General features: G+C 37.6%; 1 protein-coding gene across 1 annotated transcript in view; it reads right to left on the reverse strand.

The window, feature by feature from the left end:
- Positions 1-23,642, reverse strand: part of CCDC73 (coiled-coil domain containing 73) — a 126,736-nt gene that overhangs the window by 73,039 nt on the left and 30,055 nt on the right. Inside the window, exons 2-5 of the mRNA XM_036763670.1 lie at positions 14,228-14,299; positions 9,655-9,726; positions 7,670-7,705; positions 2,804-2,878 (exon numbers count right to left, since the gene is read on the reverse strand). Coding sequence (XP_036619565.1) covers positions 2,804-2,878; positions 7,670-7,705; positions 9,655-9,726; positions 14,228-14,299 — 255 coding nt within the window. The remainder of the gene's footprint in view (positions 1-2,803; positions 2,879-7,669; positions 7,706-9,654; positions 9,727-14,227; positions 14,300-23,642) is intronic.

Here is a 23,642-nt window from a genome sequence, read left to right on the forward strand (position 1 = left end):
CTGTTAGGACTTATCTCTCTAATCAAAAATGTTAAAATTAAAATAATATGATAAATTGCCTCTGGCAGGCTTTTACGAAAATGTAGAGAACAATATTTTTCTTCAATTATACTAAAGATGTTTAATAAATGGTTATCGGTTGATTGATTGACTCAATTTATCCATTTATCAATTCAGTTAGCTTGAAATTTGCTAATATTAAAATAAAAGCTTTCATTTATACAACGCTTTTATGGTTTTCAAAACACTTTACTTATATTATCTCATGATCCTATTGTTATCTCCATTTTACAGGTGAGGAAATTGAGGCAGAGAGCGAAGGAGTCTTACAGCTCATAAATGTTTAAGGCATGGTGCTCTGTCCATTTCACCCCCTAGCTGCCTTCTAGAACACAGAATTTTAGAACTAGAAGGGACCTGTAGCTCTCATGAATTCCAGCTCACTCATATGAGTGACTTGCCCAAGTATCAGTGACAGTAAGTCACTGACAGAGCCAGGACTAGTTCACCTAAATCCTCTAGTACCACTGGCAATTTGGTTACCCCTCTAATGCAGTTGTACTTCTCAGGGACACTAAGACTTCCATACACAGTGACTTACATATAATGTTATTTGAATGGAAATTGTCAACATTCCACCACACCCAATGTAACACTGCCTCCTATAGTCTAGTATTTGTCAAGTACTTAAAAACATAGTTTAGATGCTCATGGAGAGAGCTCAATGGATGTATCCATTAAGCAATAAATAATTTCTTCAATGTTTTCGTTGTGAGTTGTTGGTTTTTGGTTTTTATGGGGGGTGAGGTTAAGGAAAGGGGATTAGAAGGATCCTGTGACAAGAGGAGAGAAAAGAGGAGGAGAAAAAAAACATAATGCAGAAGAATCTAAGTGATGCACATATAAGGGGTTTGGGTTTTGTCTAGTACTTTCTTTTGCTCTAACAATATAAATCAGATCCTTAACAGACTCTTTCTTTAAGTTTTTCTTACTTCGGAAAAATTCAAACTTTTATTGCTCTATGGTATCCATGGATCATGTTCAGCAGACCATGAGGTACACTATACATCACCTGTACTATGTCATGGGTTGAACAAGGCAAAACAAATCCTTACAGCTCTTGCACAGAAGGTCAGCCATGTGAAGGAATTTCTTTAGCTTTTAAAATACTCTCTACATTAACCAGATAATTAAACATAAAGAGAATGACAGCAAAAGAAACCAATTTATTTTTAAAGGAATGTTAACAGAATAGAGTGTAAATAGCAATACTAACAAATAGGCTCCCTTTATCAACTGGTGCTATAGTTAAGAGAGGAAACTCAATAGTTAAGAAAAAGATTTAATGAGAATCAAGGAATTTAATTTTCTTAAGGCATGAAACAATAATATTTCATAAAAATTAGGGTAAACCTTTGAAAATTTCAATAATAATTATTTTTCCAATAACAGACATATCTTTATATCTGTATATTTGTATATATATATATATATATATATATGTATGTATGAAAACATCTTCAAACTATTAGAAAATAGCATTTCCATCTACAATAAATTATGGTTTTTCCCATTCTTGCTTCTGGTATACACAACTTATTATAATTCAGCTACAATAGTTCAAAATGGTCAAAGTACATTTTGGGGGTCCAGCAAGAAGAGAACTATAAAGGCACTTGGAGATAATTTTGTCCAACATGTTCATGTTATATATATAAGAAAACTGAAGCTCAGAGATCTTAAGTGACTAGACCAAAAAGTTAGTAGTTAGGAGAGCTAGTACTCCGCTATCCAGACTTTATTTTCTAAACTCACTCTTTTAATTGAAAAATTCAACTACTAAATGTAATTAAATTGCTACAATTCATATTGCATATAAAACACACCCTAAGTAATTTTTTAAAGACTCATGAAGTCATAGTTTAAGCAAACCACATTCTTCACCCTTACCCTATTTCCATGACCACTGAAAAGCACATCTTTTCTAAGTCCTAAAATGGCAGGACTCAAGACAATTCTGTAGGACTTACGATGAAAGGTGTTTTCCATCTCCAGAGAAAGAACTGGTGGAGCCTGAATGCAGATCAAATATACTTTTTCTTTATATTCTTTTATTTTTAGGGTTTTTTGTGTTCTATGTTTTCTTTCATAACATGACTTACATGGAAATGTGTTTTGCATAACTACACATATATAACCTATGTCAAATTGCTTGCCTTCTCAGTATGGAGGGGACAGAATTTTGAATTCAAAATTTGGAAAGAAAAGAATGTTAAAACTTTTTACATGTAATTGGGGAAAAATAAAACAGAGAAAACTAATCTTTAAAGGGCTCATTCAGCATACCCTCCCCCACCTGCCACCATACTCTGGCAGGGCTTACAAAAGAACTCAACTCTGTATAGCATCCCCATGCACTAAGGAAAGTAGAAAGCCTGCCCTACCAGAGAGGGCAGCATGGCAGTACATTGTGCTATGAAAGTGGTCAGCTTGGAACAAAAGCGGGATAACAGTGTGTGGGGATGGGGGTGGGAAGGGGTGGTCTAACAGGCTTGAATGAATGGCATACATCTGAGGACACTTCTGCCCCCCAAAAAGTCATTTGAGACAGAGATTGAGGTCAGTGAAAAAGTGAATTTCCCAGTGTGGGAAGGGGCTGGCACAACTTTAAGGTCAAGCACCTCCTGCCCACCCCATTCCACACCTCCCTGCCAGAGCACGAATGCCATTGAAAGGGAAGGAGTAAGAAAGTGAGCCATAAGGGAACATAAGGAAAAAAGACTGAAATTAACAGTTACTCTACCTGTAATCCTTTTAATGTTTCCTTCAGTCCTTCTATTTCTTTTTCTTTTATTTCTGAAGCAAGTTGATATTGCCCCTTTAAATCAAAAGTTGATGTTCAAGTATAAACGTCATTACAAAAAGATAAAACTCTAAGACTTTAAGATAAAAGGCCTACTTTAAAATATTATATTTAACAGAATAAACATTTGTTTGTTCTAATTTTTTAAATTTTAAAATATTTTAAAGTTTTGGGGGTTTTTTGCTATGAAACCAAAGCATTTGTATAGCTACAAATCATTTCATTAGTGAAATATGCCTACCTAAGAGTTAGTATGATGATTATACAAAAAAGCATAATAGGAAGTAGTTCTAGAAATGAGTGCCCAATAATCAAATGGACCTGTGACCTCATCAATATGGCTATTTTCCTCCAACAAAGCAAACTGCAATACATTTATGCTGGCCCATCCTATACAATCGTGTCCTCCCATAAATTCACCACAGAGGATGCTCTGAGGACCATCTGAGGGGTCTTTCTTGCCTTCTCTTGATACTCTGAGGACACCAGTGGAGCATGCAGGAGTTTCCATTGGTTACCTTTCATTCTAGCTATATGACAAACTCATGATGCACCTCTCTGTGGTCCTCCAGTTGAGAGTTATTTTTAATTCTTCTGAGCCTGCAGTGTTCCATGGCATAAAGTCATAATCTTACTGGCTTTTGTGGGAGAAAGTTGTGGGTGAAAAAACAAGAGGAAAGACAAGAATTGAGCTGAATAAGAGGAAACTGCGTAGGTGACTTAGACTAGTAAAACCCAGAGATTGAATTGGGGAAAAGGATTTTTGGGGAAATTGATAAAAATATGGAGGTAAAACATCTCCAGGTCCATATACCAGTCTAGGTTTTACTTCTGTCTTCTAGAAGAGAAGGCTGAAGGAGATGGAGAAAGGACAAGATCAAGAAAAATTTGGGGCAGGAGGCAGGGGAAGGAGGAAAGATGATAATTGGAAAGACAGGCAAGGTAAATAAGAAAACTCTAACACAAAGTAAATTAATAAGTGGATTGGTATATGAGGCTGAAAACAGACAAAAGTTTGATACAAGACAGAAAGGACTTTCATTAATTCTAATAAATGCATTTTTAAAAATACCTTCTACTCCCAAGAGCTGCATCCTGGCATAGCAGTAGCTCTTAGCAGGAAGGAAATCAAACCTTGAACAGAATGTTCATAGTTTAGATTTTAGCAAAGCATTTGACAAAATGTCTCCTACCATTCTTGTAAAGAAGAGAGAAAAACGCAGACCAGCTGATGATACAATTAGATGGATTCAGAACTGGTTATATGGTGGGAATCAAAGGTCTTCATTAATGGTTTAAGGTCAACTTGGCAAGAGGTCTCCAGTGGAGCACCCTGATGATCTGTGCTTGGCCCTTCAGTCTTTAATGCTTTTTATCAATTACTTGAATAGAGGCACAAATGGCAGCTGAGACCAATAACTAACACCTTACATGATAGTTGGGATTGAACAAGAACTTGACAGAACATTAGGCTGAATTCAACAATATAAAATTCAATAGGGATAAATTAGTCTTACACTTGCACTCAAAAAATCAATTTTGCAAATATGAGATGAAAGAAACATGATTAAATAGCAGTTTGTCTGAAAAAAAACTAGGATTTTTAGCAGACTGCAAGCTCTATGTGAGCAAGCACCATGACAACAGCCAAGAAGGCCAATGAGATCTTGGAATTTGTTAATAGGGACATAGTTTTGTGATCATTCCTCTACACTCTCTGAGAAGGGAGTAGCCCTTCTTGCAAAGGCCAACCCTTCTACATATGCACAGTTTTATCATTTCATGTCTTCTCTAGCAGATTGCTTCCTCAATCATTCCCCTCTTCTCAAATTTTCAACATCTCCCTATCAACTTGTTCCTTCCCTACTGTCTTCAAACATACTCAAATCACGCTCCCCCCCAAAAAAGCCCTTCTCTAGCTTCTACAATCTCCTCAAACTATCATCCTATATCACCTTTCTCTTTCATACTCATAGAAAAGGTTGTCTACACTAACTTCCTCTCTTCTCACTCACTTCTCAACACTTTCAATCTAGCTTTTGATACAATCACTCAATGGAAAATGTTCTCTTCAGAGCAGCTAGGTGGTGCAGTGAGTAGAGCACTGGCCCTGGAGTCAGGAGGACCTGAGTTCAAATCTGGCCTCAGATATTTGATACATGTACTAGCCTGTGACCTTGGGCAAGTCACTTAACCCCAATTGTCCTGCCAAAAACAAAAAAAGAACCCAAAGTTACCAATGATTTCTTAATTGCTAAATCTAATGGTCTTTTCTTAGTCCTAAAGCTTCTCAACCTATGTGACTGCCCTCACCTCCTGATTACTCATTCCTTTGCATTTCCATGACACTATTCTTTGACTTCCTGTTTGATCACTCCTCAGTCTCCTTAGCTGGCTCATGATCCACTTCTTGTAAACTTTCCGTGGATATTTCACAAAGTTCTTTCCTAGGTCATCTTCCTTTCTTCTCCCTTTATTCTCTCTCTCTCCCCTTCCTTCTCCCCCTCTCCCTCTCCCCTCCCTTCCCCCTCTCTCAGGATGATCCTGAGGTTGTGAAGTGAGTAACCAGAAAGAAAATAGTGCCTTTCAAAGAAACAGGAAAGTTCAGAAGAGTGGTGGATTTGGAAAAATAGACAATGAGTTGGGTTTCAGACATATTGAATCTGAGATATATATGAAGCATCCAGCTTGAAAATTATTTTGTAAGTATTTATCATGAACACTGTTAACAGAAAAAATGTTCAATGAAATTGTTTCTTGTTGCCTTTGAAAACACAATAAAGGCACCTTTTTTATCTGCTACTCCAAGGAGATTCTGCTTTATCCTTCCACTTATCTTCAACATCCTTTGGTCTTCTAATTTCATTTCTAATCAAAATTTCAGTAGCAATTTTTCCTTTGTTGGTTGCCAGACAAGTGAAATTTGGCCTTCCAAGAACTCCTAGAAGGAGCCGAGGTCGAGGATTCTAGAGGCTCAACTAAGCTAGAAAATATGTGGTGTGCATACATTTTTTCAGAGTCATCAAGTATCCATACTCCTTTGCCCTTGTAGAGATTTCCAGTTGGGGTTTTCTTGGCCATATGGGTAAAAAGAAGAGAGAAACCAACATATAAATTCCATATTGAGTTTTCCTTATCAGTGGCTAAAACAGGTATGATGACAAGAGTGGAATGAGAACTGAAATTAGCCTAGGCTCCCAAGCAGAATCCAAGTAGCTGGGTCCAGGACTCTAGTGGGGGAACAGTAAAAAGAGGAGCCTCAAGGCAGTTGAGGTTCAAACTGGAGTGAATAAGACTAGCAGCTGCCAGGAACACATCCATTAATGAGATCTTTTCCTTTTGTTTTCTTCTTCCTCTGTTTACTAAGTACTTACGGAAGAAATCTACTTTGAGTTCCAAAACTTATCTAATTTTTTCCTTTTAAGCCACTGCCCCCCCAGCCCAGAGCTGGGAGAAAAGAGAAACAACTCAAGCTCGAAAGATCCTGCAACTTGCTACCTGACAGCCTTCCGTTTTACTGCTTGCTTGGCTTTCTATGCCACCTGACGGTTTTAATAAAACCCCGTGGCCATTAAGAGCAAACTGTCAAATCTATGACTTGGGGAGCTGTGACTAGGGAAAAGAGGAAGAAGGAGGGAAGGAGTGACAAATCCAATGCCCAAGTAGAGGGCTGAACAAGTTGAGAAGAGAGAGATTTTCCATTTTTTGGTTACTTTGGGGCATAGTCCAGACCATATCAATAGACCTTTACTGAACCTAGAAACCAGCTTAGTGTCAAAGGGGCTCCCCTAAAGCCAAAAGGGTTTGGAGAGAGGAAGAGACAATTCAGAGGCAGCCAAAGCACCATCTGGTGGCCAAGCCATACACTACAATTTCATGATAGCCTGCTGCTTGTTCTCCTGAGTGGCAGAAAGCAGCAGAAGAAGCTAAGGCTGGACCAATACACTGCTACACACACCTCTCATATTCTCTACCTAAACTCATTGTCTCACAAGATTCTCAAATCTGGATTGCCAATAACTAAATTAAAGTTTATAAATGACATAAAAATTGTGATTCTTTGCACCCTCTGCCCCCTTTTCTGCCGCCACTATTGCAGAAGCAGAGGGTGCCACACAGCACTGAAGAACATTCTTAAATTTTTCTTTGCTTCGTGGTTTGCTGTGGCTAAAGAATCTATTACCAAGTAAGCCAGTCTACTGGTAATAAGTCTCTGTATACTCAGGCTGGTTCTCAGAAAGCAGACTCAATCTGCTCCTGGGATTATACTCAAAGCCTTCCCAGAGCTCGTCATCACCTGGTAATGCCTTCGAGAACCCAGGGTGAACTCAACACAGCAATACAACAGAGTAGGACTTTGTGGAGGGGACCCAAAACCACCCATTTATAGTAAGGTATATAATAAATGCCCTACAGTTACAATAAAACAAGAATTTTTTTTAAAGCTCTTCATGCTAAAAATCACAAGATCTCTAAATCCTAACAAGTCTTAAATGGATTTTCTCTACTACAATCAACAACTGTTTAATAGCTTGTGAATTATTCACTATGAACATCTTAGCCTCCACCTATCTAGCACACTTCTAGGCCATGTCTTCATGATTCTAGTTGGTATATTCTTAACGAGGCTAATATCAAAATTAGTTTGTGTAAGTCTACCATATTTAAAAAGGTAAATCTTATGGAGGAAGTAATTACAGAGTGCATCCAATAGTAAATACAGAATATTTTCAGATGTCTCTACTATCATTTGATAGTTAACTCTCAATTACATTGTAAATTATTAATAATAATGAATATAAATACCTTTTCTTCTTCCATAGCACACATCCTTGTTTGCAACTTGATAAACAATGAAAAATTTAAAAATACAAAATAGCAACATACCAATTAGATATTATGTTCTAATCAATAAAATAAATGTACATTTCTATCATAATGCATATTACATTCATAAAATCATAGAATTTTCTAACTAAAAGACTCTATCTAATTATATTATTTCATAAATCAGAAAATTAAATCCTAGAGAGATGAAAAGGAGATGAAGAGGGAAAGGCTTGAAGAATAAAGCTTTTTTTTAAAAAAAAAATGTACCCTTTTCCTACCAGTGGCCTGGGAGACAGAGGACCAGATTCAAGTTCCAAACCTGACACTGGCTAGCAGTGTGATCTGGCTCCTTAACCTATCTGGGCCCTCCACATATGAAATCCTCTGGTTCTGTTACTTTCCTAGCAGGAATCTTTTCTGCTTTCCACCCCCAGAGTCTTTATGTTGCTTTCTGGAAGCCCAAAGCCTCTCTCTATAGCATTCCAGCCAGGTTCTCCCTAAGCCTACCATCCTCCCAAATTAACCCAACCTCCAAAAAGAGCTCAGATTCTCTTGGTTAGGTTGACCTCAGCTGGGAATAAGGAAGAAAGATATGGGGATAAAGGAATTCACACAAAGGGTATAATTAATATGTTTAACCCTGAGGGCATAAAAGCAGTGGCAGTTTAAAAGAGAAATTTGGTAAAAATCTAAATGAATGTCTAGGTGGTCAATTACTGCAGAGAGATTAATAAGAAGTCTTTCCAAGTATCCCTAGCCAACTCCCAAAATTCTTTCCCATCAGACATTTAAGCTATATAGATAGATGTATATACAGCATTTACAGGTGTGCATGTGACGTACATACGTGTCTCTGTGTGTATATATATATATGCTTTTACATATATCTCCATATCCCTTTTATACACACATATCATATATATATACACATACATATACATATGTATGTATATATGTGGGGAAAGGCTATGGATATATAGATGTGTGTATGGAGTGTCTGTTGTAGGTGGAAAGAGGGATAAAGAGAAGAGGAAGAGACTACATAAGTTTTGGGAAAAGCCTGAAAGGGGCATCCTCTTTTTTCTAGGACACACTTAAGCCTGTGTGTTCAGTCATTTTTCAGTCATATCCAAGTTTTCATGCCCCCATGTAAGGTTTTCTGGGCAAAGATACTAGAGTGGTTTACCATTTCCTTCTACAACTCATTTTACAGATGAGGAAATTAAGGCAAACAGGGTAAAGTGACTCACTCAGGGTCACAGTTAGTAAGTGTCTAAGGCCAGATTTAAACTCAGGAAGATGAAGCTTCCTGAGTCCAGCCCAGCATTCTATCTACTGTGCCACCTAAACCTGTGTAAAAACATTATAGAAATAGTTAGGAGAAGAAGGGAAGTTTTGAGTAGTCACAGAAGCCAGAACTCTGGAATCCCAAATAACTAAAGACTATGGTCATTCAGTTCTTCTAAACTGTTTTCTTAAATAGGTATCTGTTCCCCTTGACAGGTATTTCTTATTACTAACTGCTCAACTGAGAGCCTACTTTGTAGTAATCTCCTCCTCTGAACTTTAACATCCCTATCACCTCATTAACCATCCCTAACTTCTCAACACTCTAGAAATTCTGCTAGTTTTCCATGTTATGTGTATGCACAGGGGCAATGTGGGAAAGAGAGATTGCCAGAACCCCTACGGTGAAAGGCAAAAGTTCAAACAAATTACTTAAAGCTCAGGACCCAGAAGTACTTCTAGGTATTTTGAAAAGATGATTCCACAATACCACTGTATAATTCTTTCTACTACCTAATTCTTACTGTCAATTTCAATCCATTATAGCTACCAAAAACTTCACCATTCCTCTTCTTCTGTCTTTAGGGAAGATGCAGACTAGTAATGAATGAGACCTTAAAGAGGTAAAGATTAAGTTTTAAAAGTAGAACTTCTTTCTATCTTTATTGAATTACCTGCTTTTTAAAAAGTGCCATAGCCTCTTTATGCTGCTTTGTTAATGTTTCTTTTTGATGTTGAAGATCTTCCTGTTTTTAAATTGAGGCATATTAAAAAAAATCTCAAAAGAATTAGATATTATTTTATTTCTTATGTTTCATGTATTTGAAATTTAAAGAAAGGTTAAACATTTCAAATGTATCATTTCCTTCTCTTGCAAAAATTAACTTTGTTTTATGTTTAACAGTGTCTAATACACAGTAAGCTCTTTAAAATGCTTGGTGACTATATGAGATTTTGGATTTACTGATTCTTCTGAAATCAACATAAATTATGTTTGATATCACTTACTTCCCCTTCACAATATGTGCCATTATTCTGGCATAGAAAATTTGGACATAGCTTCCTTCAGGAAAAGAGCTGTTAATTAATGGTCACTGAAAGAAATAATTTTATTAGTTAAGTATACTACATTTTAGGACTCCCAGAAGGTAGCTTTGAGACAAGGTTCACAAAATGAACTTAGAGGTTCATACTGTAATATGTTCTTATAAATTTGTTGGACTAGCCAATAAATATAACTTGAACATCATTTACCTAAATATACAAATATAATAAATGTACCATCTGACCTTTGGTTTCTTAATTTTTTAAGGAAAATTTCAGGTTCTTTAAAATGTTATTTCAGCTAAACGTACCAAAAATATAGGTGATTCTTTTAGACATAGCAATTAGTTTACTATGGTGTACTTAAAAGCTTTGGAGTCAGTAGTCTTTGGGTTTGAACCCTGGCTCTGCTATTTACCAAGTGCATAAACTTGAGAAAGTCACTTTGGGCCTCTCTGGGCCTCAGTTTCCACTACCTAAAATGAGGAAATGGTTGGCACTCTTTATTACTGATTCTTTGGAATAATGGTTAGTCACTGAATGGATCAGAGCTCTTAACTCTTTCAAAGTTATTTCTTTTTACAATGCTGTTATCATATTATAAATTGTTTTCCTGGTTCTGTTTACTTCACTCTGCGTCATGATCTTCATACAATTCTTCCCAGGTTTATCAGAAACCATCCCTTGTGTCACTTCTTGCAGTAAAACAGAACAAACGAACTGTACAATAAGATACATTTTTTGGACATGGCCAATGTGGGAATTTGTTTTGCTTGATTATAAATACTTGTTACAAGGGTTTTGTTTTTCTTATAGTTTTTGGAGGGTGGAGGACAGAAGCGGATAGGAGATAAAATAAATGTCTGTTCATTGAAAAAAAGATTTAATTTTTAAAAAGACTGAGGAAAAATAAAATGGGGGTATTGGATGGACTGGATAATCTATAAAGTTCTTTCCAGATCAAAGTCCTATGTGGCCTTGCATGATATCAATGAAATGATTCATCTCTGTAACAATGTGAAACCCAACCCTTTCATTTTACGGATAAGGGAATGGAGACCTAGAGAAGTTCAGCGTCTATAACAAGGTAGTACATTGCAGAACAAAGATTTGAACAAAAGTTCTCTCACTCCAAATCCAATGCTCTTTTCCCTGCACTCTGTTGTGTTTGACCTACTGTGTGTAACTCATATCTCCACATGTCCAGTCAATCAGTCAACAAGTATTATTTATTTTTACTATGTGCCAGGCAAGGTGCTGAGTACCAAAGACACAAAGAAAGGAAAAAACACTGTCTGCCTTCAAGCAGCTTAACCTTCTAAGGGAGGAGACAATATGCAAATAACAATCTATGGATGAGATATACAAAGTAAATAGAAGGTAATCTCAGAGGGAAGGCACTAGCCATTGGGAAGGGATTAGGAGGAGGGAAGGCCTCCTGCAGAAAGTGGGAATAGAGCTGAGGGCAGGGAAGCTGGGAAACAGAGGTAAGAAGACAGAACAAACCAGTCATGGAGAGTAGGCAGTACCAAGGTATGGAGATGGGAGAGGGAAGAAGTAAGCCGGTGAAGCTGAATCCCAGAATATATGGAAGATTCTAAAGGTAGGCAGGGGTCATGTTGCGAAGGGATTTAAAATTCAAACGGAAGATTTTATATTTGATCTTGGAGGTAAGAGAGAGCCACTGGAACACTGAGTTGGGAGTGATATGGTCATACTTGCATATTAGGAAGATCACTTGAGTGGAGAGAGAGTGAAGGCATGGAGACCAACCTGAAGGCATGAAGAGTAGACAGCCTGACTTGGGTAGTGGCTGTGTGAGCAAGGAGAGAAGGTGGCATATACGAGAGATGTTGTGATGACAGAGACCAGACTTCGGGAGAGACTGGCCATAGGGAATGAGTCTGAGAAAGAAGTCTAGCTGCTACTGAGGCTGTGAGTCTGGGTGACCAGGAGTATAGTGTTGCCCTCATAGTACTAGGGAAGATGCAAAGAGTGGAGGGTTCAGGAGTAATGATAATGAGTTCTGGTTGGGACCTGCTGAGTTCAAGATGCCAAAAAGAATTTGGTGAAGCAAGACTGGAGCTCAGGAGAGAGGCTAGGCATACAGATTTGGGAATCATCCGCATAGAAATGATAACTGAACTCACAGGAGCTGTGTAGATCACCAAGTGAAATAAAGAGAGGGAGAAGACAATAGGGCCCAAGACAGAGCTTTAAGTGACACACATGGCTAAGCAGTGTGATCTGGATGAACAACTAGGAAAGGAGAATGAGAAGGTATAGGGGGAGAAACAAGAGAAAAGTGTCACAAAAATCTATACCAGGGATGGGAAACCTGTGGCCTCAAGGCCACATGTGGCCCTCTAGGTCCTCAAGTGTGGTCTTTTGATTGAATCCAAACTTCATAGATCAAATCCCCTTAATAAAAGGATTTGTTCTGTAAAACTTGGACTCAGTCAAAAGGCCACACCCAAGGACCTAGAAGGCCACATGTGGCCTCAAGGCTGCTGCAGGTTGCCCACCCCTGGGACCACTAGCTTTAACAATTAAAAGATCATTGATGATTTTGGAGAGAGCAATTTGGTTGAATGATGAAATCAGAAGTCAGACTGCAGGGGGTTTAAAATGGAATGAGAAGAGCCCAAGTGAAGACACCAATATACACAAATTTTTCATGGAGTTTAGGGGGAAGAAGAAAAAGAAGAAGAGAGATACAGAACAACAGCTAGCAGCAATGGCAGGATCACATAAAGGTTTTTTAAGAATTGGAGAGACTTGACACGTTTTTAGGCAATAGAGAAGGAATAAGTAGATCGGGAGAGATTAAAGGTTATCAAGAGAGTAGAGATGATAGAGGGGACAATCTGCTGGAGATGGAAAGGGATGGGATTAAAGATACAAGTAAATGTGTTTGCCGTGGCAAGGAGAAGGTCCACTTCTTCATGAGCGACAAGGGTAAAGGAGGATATAGTGGAGGAAGATGTCTGAGTGATGAGAGATGAGGAGGAAGAAGAAGGACCACTGATTCCTGTGTGGAGAGCATTAAATGTAAACCAGAGTGTTGATAAGAAATACAAAATGAAATTTAGCTTCAGGACCTAGAATGAGTAAGAATAATCCATTTGATAAAGGAGGAGTATTAGTATCAAAATGATAAGATCAGACCACATACTTAGTTGGGGGAAGGAGGGTAGCACCTGAAATAATACTGTCTGGGTACCTGTAAAGTAGAAGTTTCCAGAGAGCATCAAAAGAGATAATATATTGAAGTGAGAGAACATGAATATTTAATTAGAAAATATAAAAATAATTTCTCTAGATTAAAGAAGCACACATCTTGGCTATCAATAATGAGCAGAGTGCCCTCTAATTATGAAGCTCTCAATCAGCAGACACATGGTCCTTGGGTCTAGAGAGACTGAGGGAATGAATCATTCTAATTTAATCTATACAACACCAACATTTTAAATTTATAGTGTTTTGCAGTATATTAAATATTGATTTCACATTATTATATTCGATCCTTAGAACAACTTTGTGAGGTAAAGCAAGCCAGGTATTGTTATTTTATAAGTAAGATAAGTGATGTTCAAGGGTTAAAGTGATTTACCTATGGTTAATAAGCTAGTTAGTGTTTGAGTCAGGGCTTGAACAACAGCTACTCCTACTCCACCACAAACGGCCTCGAGGAAAGCATAGTTCTGGTGCTAAAGGCATATTGCGGTTCATAGATACACATCAGCATAGGTTTAGAGCTAGAAGGGAACTATGAATGCAATCCTCTCATTTTACAGTTGAGGAAACTGAAGATCATAGAGGTTGACTTACCCAAGGTCACAAGGAGTAAATGTCCACAACAGGAATTGAACCCAGAACCACAGCTGCTTCCAATATACTAAACTGTAGATTATTTCTTTAAAGCAAAACCTTATCATTTCCAGGCCCTGAAACGAGGGCTTAGGCTAATTTTCACAGTAATCCTAAATATACTGATGTTTGAAAGTTTGTGATAAAAATTTACTTTTAGGCTTTTGTCAGTTAAAATCTGAGAATTTAAGGAAGGCTTAAGCCTAAGATTTTATTTTCATGACATGATAATTTTTAACATATTTTCAAGTGTAAAATTCCAAATTCTTAATAAGCATCAGATTTAACCTGAAATTTATGTATAAAAATTCAAATTTGATAAAAAATACCCACCTTTTGCCATTGAAGTTCTTGCTTTTCTACAATTATCTTCCTAATCTGCTCTTCATACTGAATCTCTGCTTCCTAGTTTTAAAAAATGAAAGAAGTTAGCTACTAATTGAAATCTAAAAGCACATGAATCATCACTAATAATAACAGAAATACAAATCAAAACAATTCTGAGTTTTCAAATTCTGCCAGCAAATTGGCAAAGCTAAGAAAAGATGGGAATAGCCGTGTTAGAGGGGTCATGGCTTTGTACCCCTTGTGCAAAACTGTTAATTCTCCTTCTAAATCTCTCCTCTACAGCTCTTATTTCTTTTCCAATTCTTTCCTTTATCACTCTCATTTCATTTATAATATCATTTTAAGCTAATTTTTTTAACTCTTGCATCATTTCTTCTAGGAATTCTAATTGATCTTGTGAGTAACCTTGGTTTTTCTTTGAGTCTTTGCTTTAGGTACTTTGAAGCCATTCTCCTCTTCTGGGTTTGTATCTCGGGCATCTTTTACCTCATAAAAGCTCTTTATCTTTATTTTGGTTTAGTTATTCCTTTAGCAATCTGCTCAGACAACCCAGCATTGCTGGCCTGGTTGGGACCTCTTTTGAGGCCAAGTTTCTGTCCCTCTGGAAGATTCATCCTGTGCTGGTTTCCTGAACAAAGGGCTCCCTACCTGCTCTGCTTGGTCATGTGCTAAGGGATCAGAAAATCTGGTCTCATCTGAGTGCATGCCCTAATTCCAGATTTACTGGCCTGGGATGTGTCCAGAGTCCAAGATCAGCTCTGGGAGTTCCTGTTCTATAGGCATAGTTCAGAGTTCTGGTGCTAACTTCAGGCTGCTTGCCTCTCCAGGAGACCTCCAGCTGTTATATTGCTAGCTGATTTTATATAAATGTAATAGAATACTACTGTGCTATAAAAATGACAAATTTCACGAGAAGAGAAGCATGGACTTACATGAACTTATGCAAAACAAAGTAATGGAGTCAAGAAAACAATCAACTATAACACAATGGTGTCCACAGAAAAAATAACAACCACAAAGTAAGTGAAAATGAATTTTGCAAAATTACAAAGAACAAGTTTGACCCCCCCCCAAAAAAGGATAGGAGAAGACACCTCCCCCCACTCCTTTGCAGGCATGAGGAGTCCACAGATATTGAACACTGTATATAATTTTAGATTTTTTATTCAATTTTTTTCTTCATTCCTTTTTGTTTTTTTCTTTTTTAAAAAAATTAGTGATAAGAGATAATTTTGGAAGAGAAGGATACAGCAAAAATATAGGCAATGTCAAAAAACAAAAGATAACAATAAAATTAATTTTTAAGAGCATATGAATACTAAATCAGTATAATGATAATAGTTCATATTTATATGACATGTCCTGGTTTACAAAGAATTTTCCTATGAATCTGTGAAGTAGGTAGAGTAAATATTCCCAATTTATAGATGAGGAAGCTGAGTTTCAGAGAAGTTAACTGCCAAAGCTGAGAACAATCCCTGTTTTCTAATTCACAGCCCCATGATCTGATTTTAATACGGTTTTTTTCGCCTTTTGATAATACAGTAGCAAGTCAATTTTAAATAATTCAAATTTTGGAATAAAATCTCTTTACCCCTAAAAACAAATGAGGGAAGATAGGAAAGCCAAATTATAAAAGGAGTAATACGCTCATTTTCATATATAGAACAAACGGCATAAAATTACTATATAATGTGGTATAAACTAAAAAGAATGTTTACTAACTCTCCTGAATGGACAGGAATAGGGGCACAATCATGATTAAATTACTTTTAATGTCATTTTTGGAATTTGATTTTGTTTGTGTCAAAAGCAGGACATGAATCTAGGTCATCTTAACTCAAAGCCATGTCTCTATCCAATATACCACATTAGCTTTCTTGTCATTTTTAATTATGCAATAATATTCATTAAGTCACAAACACAGTTTCTTAGTCATCCTCAATTAATGGACACCCACCTTGTTTCCACTGCTTTACTAATATAAAAAGTGTTAATATAAACATGACACATATTGGACCTTTCTATTTTTCAACCTCCTTGGGGTTCAAGCCCAAGGGAATGAACAGTTTGAGAATCTTTTTCCCCTAATTCCAAACTGTTTTTGAAAATAGTTGAACCAATTTACAACCTTAGGAACAGCCACACTCAACAAATGATTTATATCTTTGTTAAGCTGACACAAATCACAACTAGAAGCAACGATAATTTAGAATATAAACTCCATGGTACAGTCTTATGGAGGAGAACAGTAGATGATGCGCAGTATTTTCTTAAAAGACAAGAATGCTAGAGGCAAAAACAAATTTGCAGAGAGTTTGGTACACAATTAAACAGATTATCTCAGGATCGTTTAAGGATGAACTTGGAAAGTCAACAAACAGGAAAAAAAAGGAAAACATCTGTCAAGATTTTTATAGCAAACTATTTCCTTTGTTAACAACAGTGGAACCACAGCATTTGGATTGTAACATCACATTACCTTTGGTGATGTGTGAAGAAGTAGCTGGATTGGACCAATTATACATTGGTAATGAAACACAGTTTTGAGAGCCCTGAAAGATCAATTCTCAAGAGACATGAAATAAATAAAATACCAAGTTACTGAAAAAAATCACAGATGCTAATACTATCAAAAAATTGCCATAAAAAAGACATTCATAAATACCAACCAACACACTTACTTCTTCATACCTACAAACCTTCATAAGAATAATCTCTACACATACTGAGGAATCTTTGATGAAAATAGGAGATGGAAACAGACATGGTTTTGCAGACAATATTCTAGAATAGTCCACATCTTTATAGTCATACAATGGACAAAAAGGTTTAGAGATTCACTGAAGTATTGCAGTATCTTCCTTTGCTATGTCTTAGTATCTTAACAAGCTATGCAATTTTAAAAGAATGTTATGATGCATATATTAGGCTGCTAGGTGGTACAGTGGATAGAGTGGAATCTGGGAGACCTGAGTTCAAGCCCTACTTTAGATACTTCCTAGTTGTATGACTCTGGGCAAGTCACTTAACCTCTTTCAGCCTGTTTCCTCATTTGAAAAATGAAAATAATAAATAGCACCTAACTCATAAAGTTGCTGTGAGGATCAAATGAGATCACATATAAAAAAGTAATTTGCAAACTTCAAAGTGCTGTATGTTAGGTATTATTATAAACAAATATTATTGCTTATTTTCTAAAAATCTGACATTCTAAGGATATAAGAAATCAGACAATCATTATGGAAAGGCAGAGTAAAATGAAGTTTAAAGATGCACGGTATAGTTAATAGGAACAAGCACAGGATTTAGAATCCAAATACCATATCTTGGCCAGAATCCAAGATTCAACTATTTGGAATCAATCGACAAGCATTCAATGCTAATATGTTCCAGGTACTGTAGTAGGCACTGAGGATACAAGCGTAAAGAACGAAGTATTCCCTATTCATATCATTCATATTCTAATGGGAAAGACAACAAGTATGTATAAAATATATGCAGTCACTCAGTCAACTAGCATTTATCAAGGGCCTACTCTGTGCCAGATTACCGTGCAGAGTACTGGAAATACAAAGATTAAAAAAACAAACACCAATCCCTCCCCGCAAGGAGCTCACAGTCTAATGGGGGAGATTACATACAAAGATATATACATATACAAACAAGATACATACAAGATAAATTGCAGGTAATCTCAGAGGGAAGGCACTAAGAGCATAGGGGAAGACTTCTTACAGAAGGAATGACTTTAGCTGAGACTTGAAGGAAACCAGGTAAGCCAGGAGGAAGAGACAAGGTGGGAGAGCGTTCCAGGCATAGAGGACAGGCAGCAGAAACACTCAGAGGTGGGAAATGTGAGTGCTGTATATAAGGAATATTAAGAATGACAATGTCACTTGATTATATAGTACAACATACAGAATATACATACATGCAGACATATAGAATAAATGTAAATGTACAGCATATAAGATATAGAACAAATAGAAATACGTAGCACATCTATAAAGATATACAACAAAAATATTAAGTAAATAAATACATAGATATATATGTGTATATGTATGTATAGATACATACATACAAAAAATTGTTAAATACAGGATAGTTTGGGAAGAAGAGCACTAGCAGTTGGGGGTGGAAGGAAGATCTGGAAAAATTTCATGTGGAAGATGGTGCCTGAACTGCATCTTAAAGAAAGACACTCTACAAGGCAGGAGTAAAAAAAGGTAGGCATCTGGGATAGTCAGTGTGAAGCCATTAGGTGAGGTTGTTTTGAGTAGGGAACAGAGAGAAGGACGGTTTGACTGGCTGCAGCATGTAAGAGAGGGAGCAATGTCCAAAGTGGCTGAAAAGGAAGGCTGGGCCCAGGTTCTGTAGGAAAATAACTAGGGGAGTCTAGATTTTATTCTAGAGGCAATAGGAAGACACAGGAGTTGGCTGAGCAGGGGAGTCTCCTGGGCAGATCTATACTTCAGGAATATGTCTTTGGCAGCAGTGTGTAGGATGGGTTGGAATGTAGCAAGAATTGAGGCAGAGGGCCAATGAGGAATCTCTTGCAATAATCGAGGTGACAGGTGATGAGGGCTTGATCCAAAGTAGCACCTGTGTGAGTGGAGAGAGGTCAAATGTGAAAGATGTTGTGAAGGTAGAAACAGCAAGAATGAAGAGTGCTCCAGATAATGCTGAGATTAAGAACTGGAGTCACTGGAAAGATGACAAAATCATTTTGACATAAGTAGGGAAGTCTGGATGAGGAATGGGCTTGGGGAGAAGACAATGAGTTCAGTTTCAGACATTTCCAGGACTTCCAGTTTGAAATATCCAATAGGCATTTGGTGATATGGGACTGGAATTTGGAGAAAGAGACTAGGGTTTGTTATGTTTCAGTTAAAATGTTTTAACTAAAATAACTAGCTTGTACCTGGCGTGGTTCCACTGTTGTTAACAAAGGAAATAGTTTGTTATAAAAATCTTGACAGGTATTTTCCATTTTTCTTCCTGTTTGTTGATTTTCCAGTTCATCTTTAAGTGATCCTGAGATGATCTGTGTATTTAACCAATACCAGTAACCAGTTGGTACAACTAAAATAACTAGTTGTACTAAGTGGCTATTTGGCTACAGTGATTAACCATTAACTAATTAGGCAGTCAAAATAGTCAATCTGTGCATGTACATGAAACTTTAATGTTCAATTGTTTTAAATAACTTTAAAATAGGTCTTCTCAGCTACATTAAATCTATTATGGAACAAAGAGGCTGTTACAGACAAAAAAAGATTAACTAAACAACAACTTCAGCCTTGAGAGGAAACTCCCTCTACTATGGTTTCCCCTGAGCCTCAGTTATCTACAGAAAGGGAGGACCTCAGGAATACATAGTACTGTTCTTGGCAACTTTGCACCTCTTGACCTTATTAATAATGCCAGTGAAAGAATAGAGCAGAGGCCCACAAGCAGCTCACAGACAAGGACCTATTTGTCTATAGCCTTAATAAAGAGTGGCTTCCTGCCCAAAATATGCTGACTTCTGGAGGCTGGCACCTCCCCTGCATCCCACCTTTATCAATCAGTCAACAAATGAATCTGTCAAAAGGTGTTTACTGAGTGCCTACTATATTTAATGCGCTGTGATAGATACTGTGGCTTCCAAGGTCCCTTCCAGCTCTAAATCTATGACTCTATAAGATATGAGCCCTTCCCTCAATAGACTTATGACCAATTGGGAAGATAAGACATACATATGTCACACACTGCCTCAAACTAACTTTTTACAAGTCCCAAATGAATAATACAGACAATAAGAGCTACAGAAGGAGGCACCAGAGAAGAGAGAAATCAGTGTGGACCAGGGTATTTCGAAAAGACTCAATAGAGGAGTTAGAAGCAGGGCCTTAAAGATAAGTGCGATTCTGATAGTCAGAGACAGGAGCAGTCCTCCCAATACTTACACTAGATCAGTGGCAAAGGTTAAATGAGTGGTTGGTATAGGTAATATTTTGGAGCATTTTAGCTCTTTTTGGTACCTTTTCCTCCTCCAAAAATCAAACACAGTACTATAGATCTACAGCAGGAAATGATCATCCTGTGTCCCATGCTTATTCTCAGCTGACTATCATTTAAAACTTCAGTGGATCCATTCATAGCAATGTGGGATTCCATTCAAGGGTACAAACTGTCTCTTCCTACCTTGCCAGTTTTCTTATGCATCCTTCTTATCAATATACTTTGTGGCCTTCTTGCTATTTCTTACACACAATCCTCCATCTCCTGTCTCAGAGCCTTGGCATTGGCTATCCCCCATGCCAGGAATGTAACCCCTCTTCACTTCCACCTCTTGGAATCCCTCATTTCCTTCAAGATTCAGCTTGAACTCCACCTTCTACATGAGCCATATCTTACATCATCACCCCCTTATGCTAGGGACCCCCACCCCAAACTACCATATTCATTTTGCATATATTCTGTTTATACTTGGAACATACCCACTATGTCTCTGCTCCCTCTTCTCCACATTCTATCCCCCAGAATGCAAGCTTCTTGAAGGCAGGGGCTATTTCACTTTTGTGTTTACATCTCTCCATGCTTAGCACAGTCTATGCTTGGGCATATGGTAGATGGTTATTAAATGCTTGCTAACTGACATTTTCATCTTAAGAAAGTCTTTCCCATGCATTCCTATGACTCATCCACAGAGAATCTACCCAATTCACAAGACACCTTCCTCTGGGTTTCAGCACATTCCATGAGTACTAGTGCAGTAGTCACCTGCTTTTTCCTACTCTAGTCATGTTACTAGCCCATCTCATTTTCTGATATAGATATTTCATCCTACAGCAGCTTCTGTGGGGGGAAGAGGGGTGAGAATATGTGACTTATAGGCACTGCCCCCATTTTCTTCATCATCTATTCATTCCTACCCTTGAGATAGTAGGTATGAAGGCCATGCCTAAAATACCACCTTCTATTACTAGACACTAACAGCAACCCTTGCCAGCCAGTTGTCATCCAACAAATCTCTAAATATTTTTTTAATTCTGAATTATTTTCCCCTCACATCTATGTGCCTCAATTGACTTTTCGCACATGTAGTTAAATTCAGTCAAATACATCTTGGCATTAAAATTTTTAATTAAATTTGTCGGAAAATGGAGGCAATTTTTTCATATAAAGAATTTCTACCTTCTAAATATAAAATACAGCAATTATACAGTACCGAATAACGCTTCCATTTATGATGTGGAAATGAATTTTATGCTTATCTCTGGACTACCCTGAAAGGTCCTTAGGAATTCTGACACGGTAAAATCTGAGGGCTAGATGTTTTAGAATTGTTCAGTTGCAGACTATCAGCAGTGCTCTCACTTGATGGGTAAACAGTATAGAATTGTGGAAATAATAGAGAACTGGGAGACATAAGCTCTGCTAATAACCCGAGGTGTGATTTGGAGTTGTTTCCTCATCTGTAAAATGAGATGGATTGGATGACCTCAAAGATCCCTTCTAGCTTTGACATTTTATATTTTTAAAAATCCACTCCCTTTGCCTTTACTTTGTAAGCACAGTACTCATACTCACAATTATTTCCTAATTTTTTTCCAGATATGGAAAATGTTCCGTAGCACATAACAAGGAGAGAAAATAAAATAAAATATGATAAATTTTTTGTTACTATGTTAAACAGTACTTTGTTAGTACAACAAATTTCATTTGTATACTAATACATAAACAATAAATCCAAATATTCCTCTTCACTTCTTCATGAGTAACAAAAGGATGATCTGGATTATTTTACGACTTCATGGAAGGAGGAATATAATCCCAAATAATTTTAGTTGTAAATGTAATTAAAATGTGCTATTTACATACTGTATGTACATCATAAAAATAGATTGCATACATCTTAATATTGTGAACATTTTTCAGAAGTCAAAGTTTTGTAACTAAACTGTCCAACAAGTCATTATAAATTGATTAGCAATGCCTTGAGTTTAAAGGATGCTCCCTGTTCCACCAAAGCTCATCTTTCAAACACCAGGGATATTCTTTAATTCCAATGATGCTCTATAGCTTCAAATCAAGCAACACCAATATCTCAAAAACATGAAAAATGCAAGTGACTCAAAGACCAATGGAAAGACAAACTGTGAGAGTGAGGAGGCTGCAGCATATCACCAAGGATGACTTATATTAGAAGTGGTCTAAAAGACAACATAAAAAAGCATGTAGGACTAGAAAAGGTACCAGCACACAGTATGCTGGGCATACTGACTACCACACTATTACTCAAGGAATGTTTAAAGGCCTAGAGAAGGTCTCCTGCACATTAATTAGATTCTCTATGGAAGATTTACAGAAAGACATGGACAAGATAGAACGAGAAGATGTGGGAATATTGTGATTCACATCAGTGGAAGGACTACCTATGTTGATGAAATCCCAAATTAGAAAATTAAACTATAATACCCTTTCAAGACTACCTCCCAACTCCCACTCATACTGGTGAACTAGGTCACCAGAAGGTGGCCACTACTTTTCCCCTTCAGGGCTCTGGGGGTAACACTGAAGAGCTATGAGTGGTTTTTGTAATACTATCACTTACAACCCCTCACCACTGTGTTCCCCAATATTGATTAAACCAGTTGATATTTTCCCAATATCATGTAACCAACTAACATCAATTAACTGTTACGAAGAAATATTTACTAAAAAGATGTAGAAAGAACCAATGTACAAACATCCTCCCAAAAGTCCAGGTCACTTTCTTCCATGAGTACATACAGAGCCCAGGGGAAAATGGGCTTAAATTCTGAAAGAAGCCAAAGGGTAAGATGGCAGCTGGAAAGCACGGACTTGCTTAAGTTCTCCCCCAAATCCCTCCAAACTCCTGTAAAAATGGCTCTAAACAAATTCTAGAGCTGTGGAATCCACAAAATAGCAGAGGGAAACAGGTCTCCAGCCCAGGAAAGCCTGGATGGTCACCAGGAAGGGTCTATCGCATGGCTGAGAGTGGAGGGCAGCCCAGCATGGACTGAGCCGGGACAGACCAGACCCAGAATCAGCCGGCTGGAACAGGCCTTGGGGCCATGAAACAGTGAGCTGTGACAATTACCAGACTTCTCAACCCACAAACACCAAAGAGCAGGTTAGGGGGAAACTGCAGGATGGAGTTCAGAGAGGTCTGGCCAGCAGTTCTGGGGGTGGAGGAGGTGGTGCAGCACCAGCGGTAGCAGCAGCAGGAAACTCCTGAGGCTGCTTCCAGAACTCCAGTGTCAGCTGCTTCCTGAGTCCCTGGCTCACATGGTGGGAGGAATCTAGCAGCGGATCAGAGCAGGAATGCAAGGAGCACTTTGTGGGCACAAAGGCAGATTCTCTTGCTGTGCCCTGCTTGGATCTG

The sequence above is a fragment of the Trichosurus vulpecula genome, chromosome 6, assembly GCF_011100635.1.
Source record: "Trichosurus vulpecula isolate mTriVul1 chromosome 6, mTriVul1.pri, whole genome shotgun sequence".
Taxonomy (NCBI): domain Eukaryota; kingdom Metazoa; phylum Chordata; class Mammalia; order Diprotodontia; family Phalangeridae; genus Trichosurus; species Trichosurus vulpecula.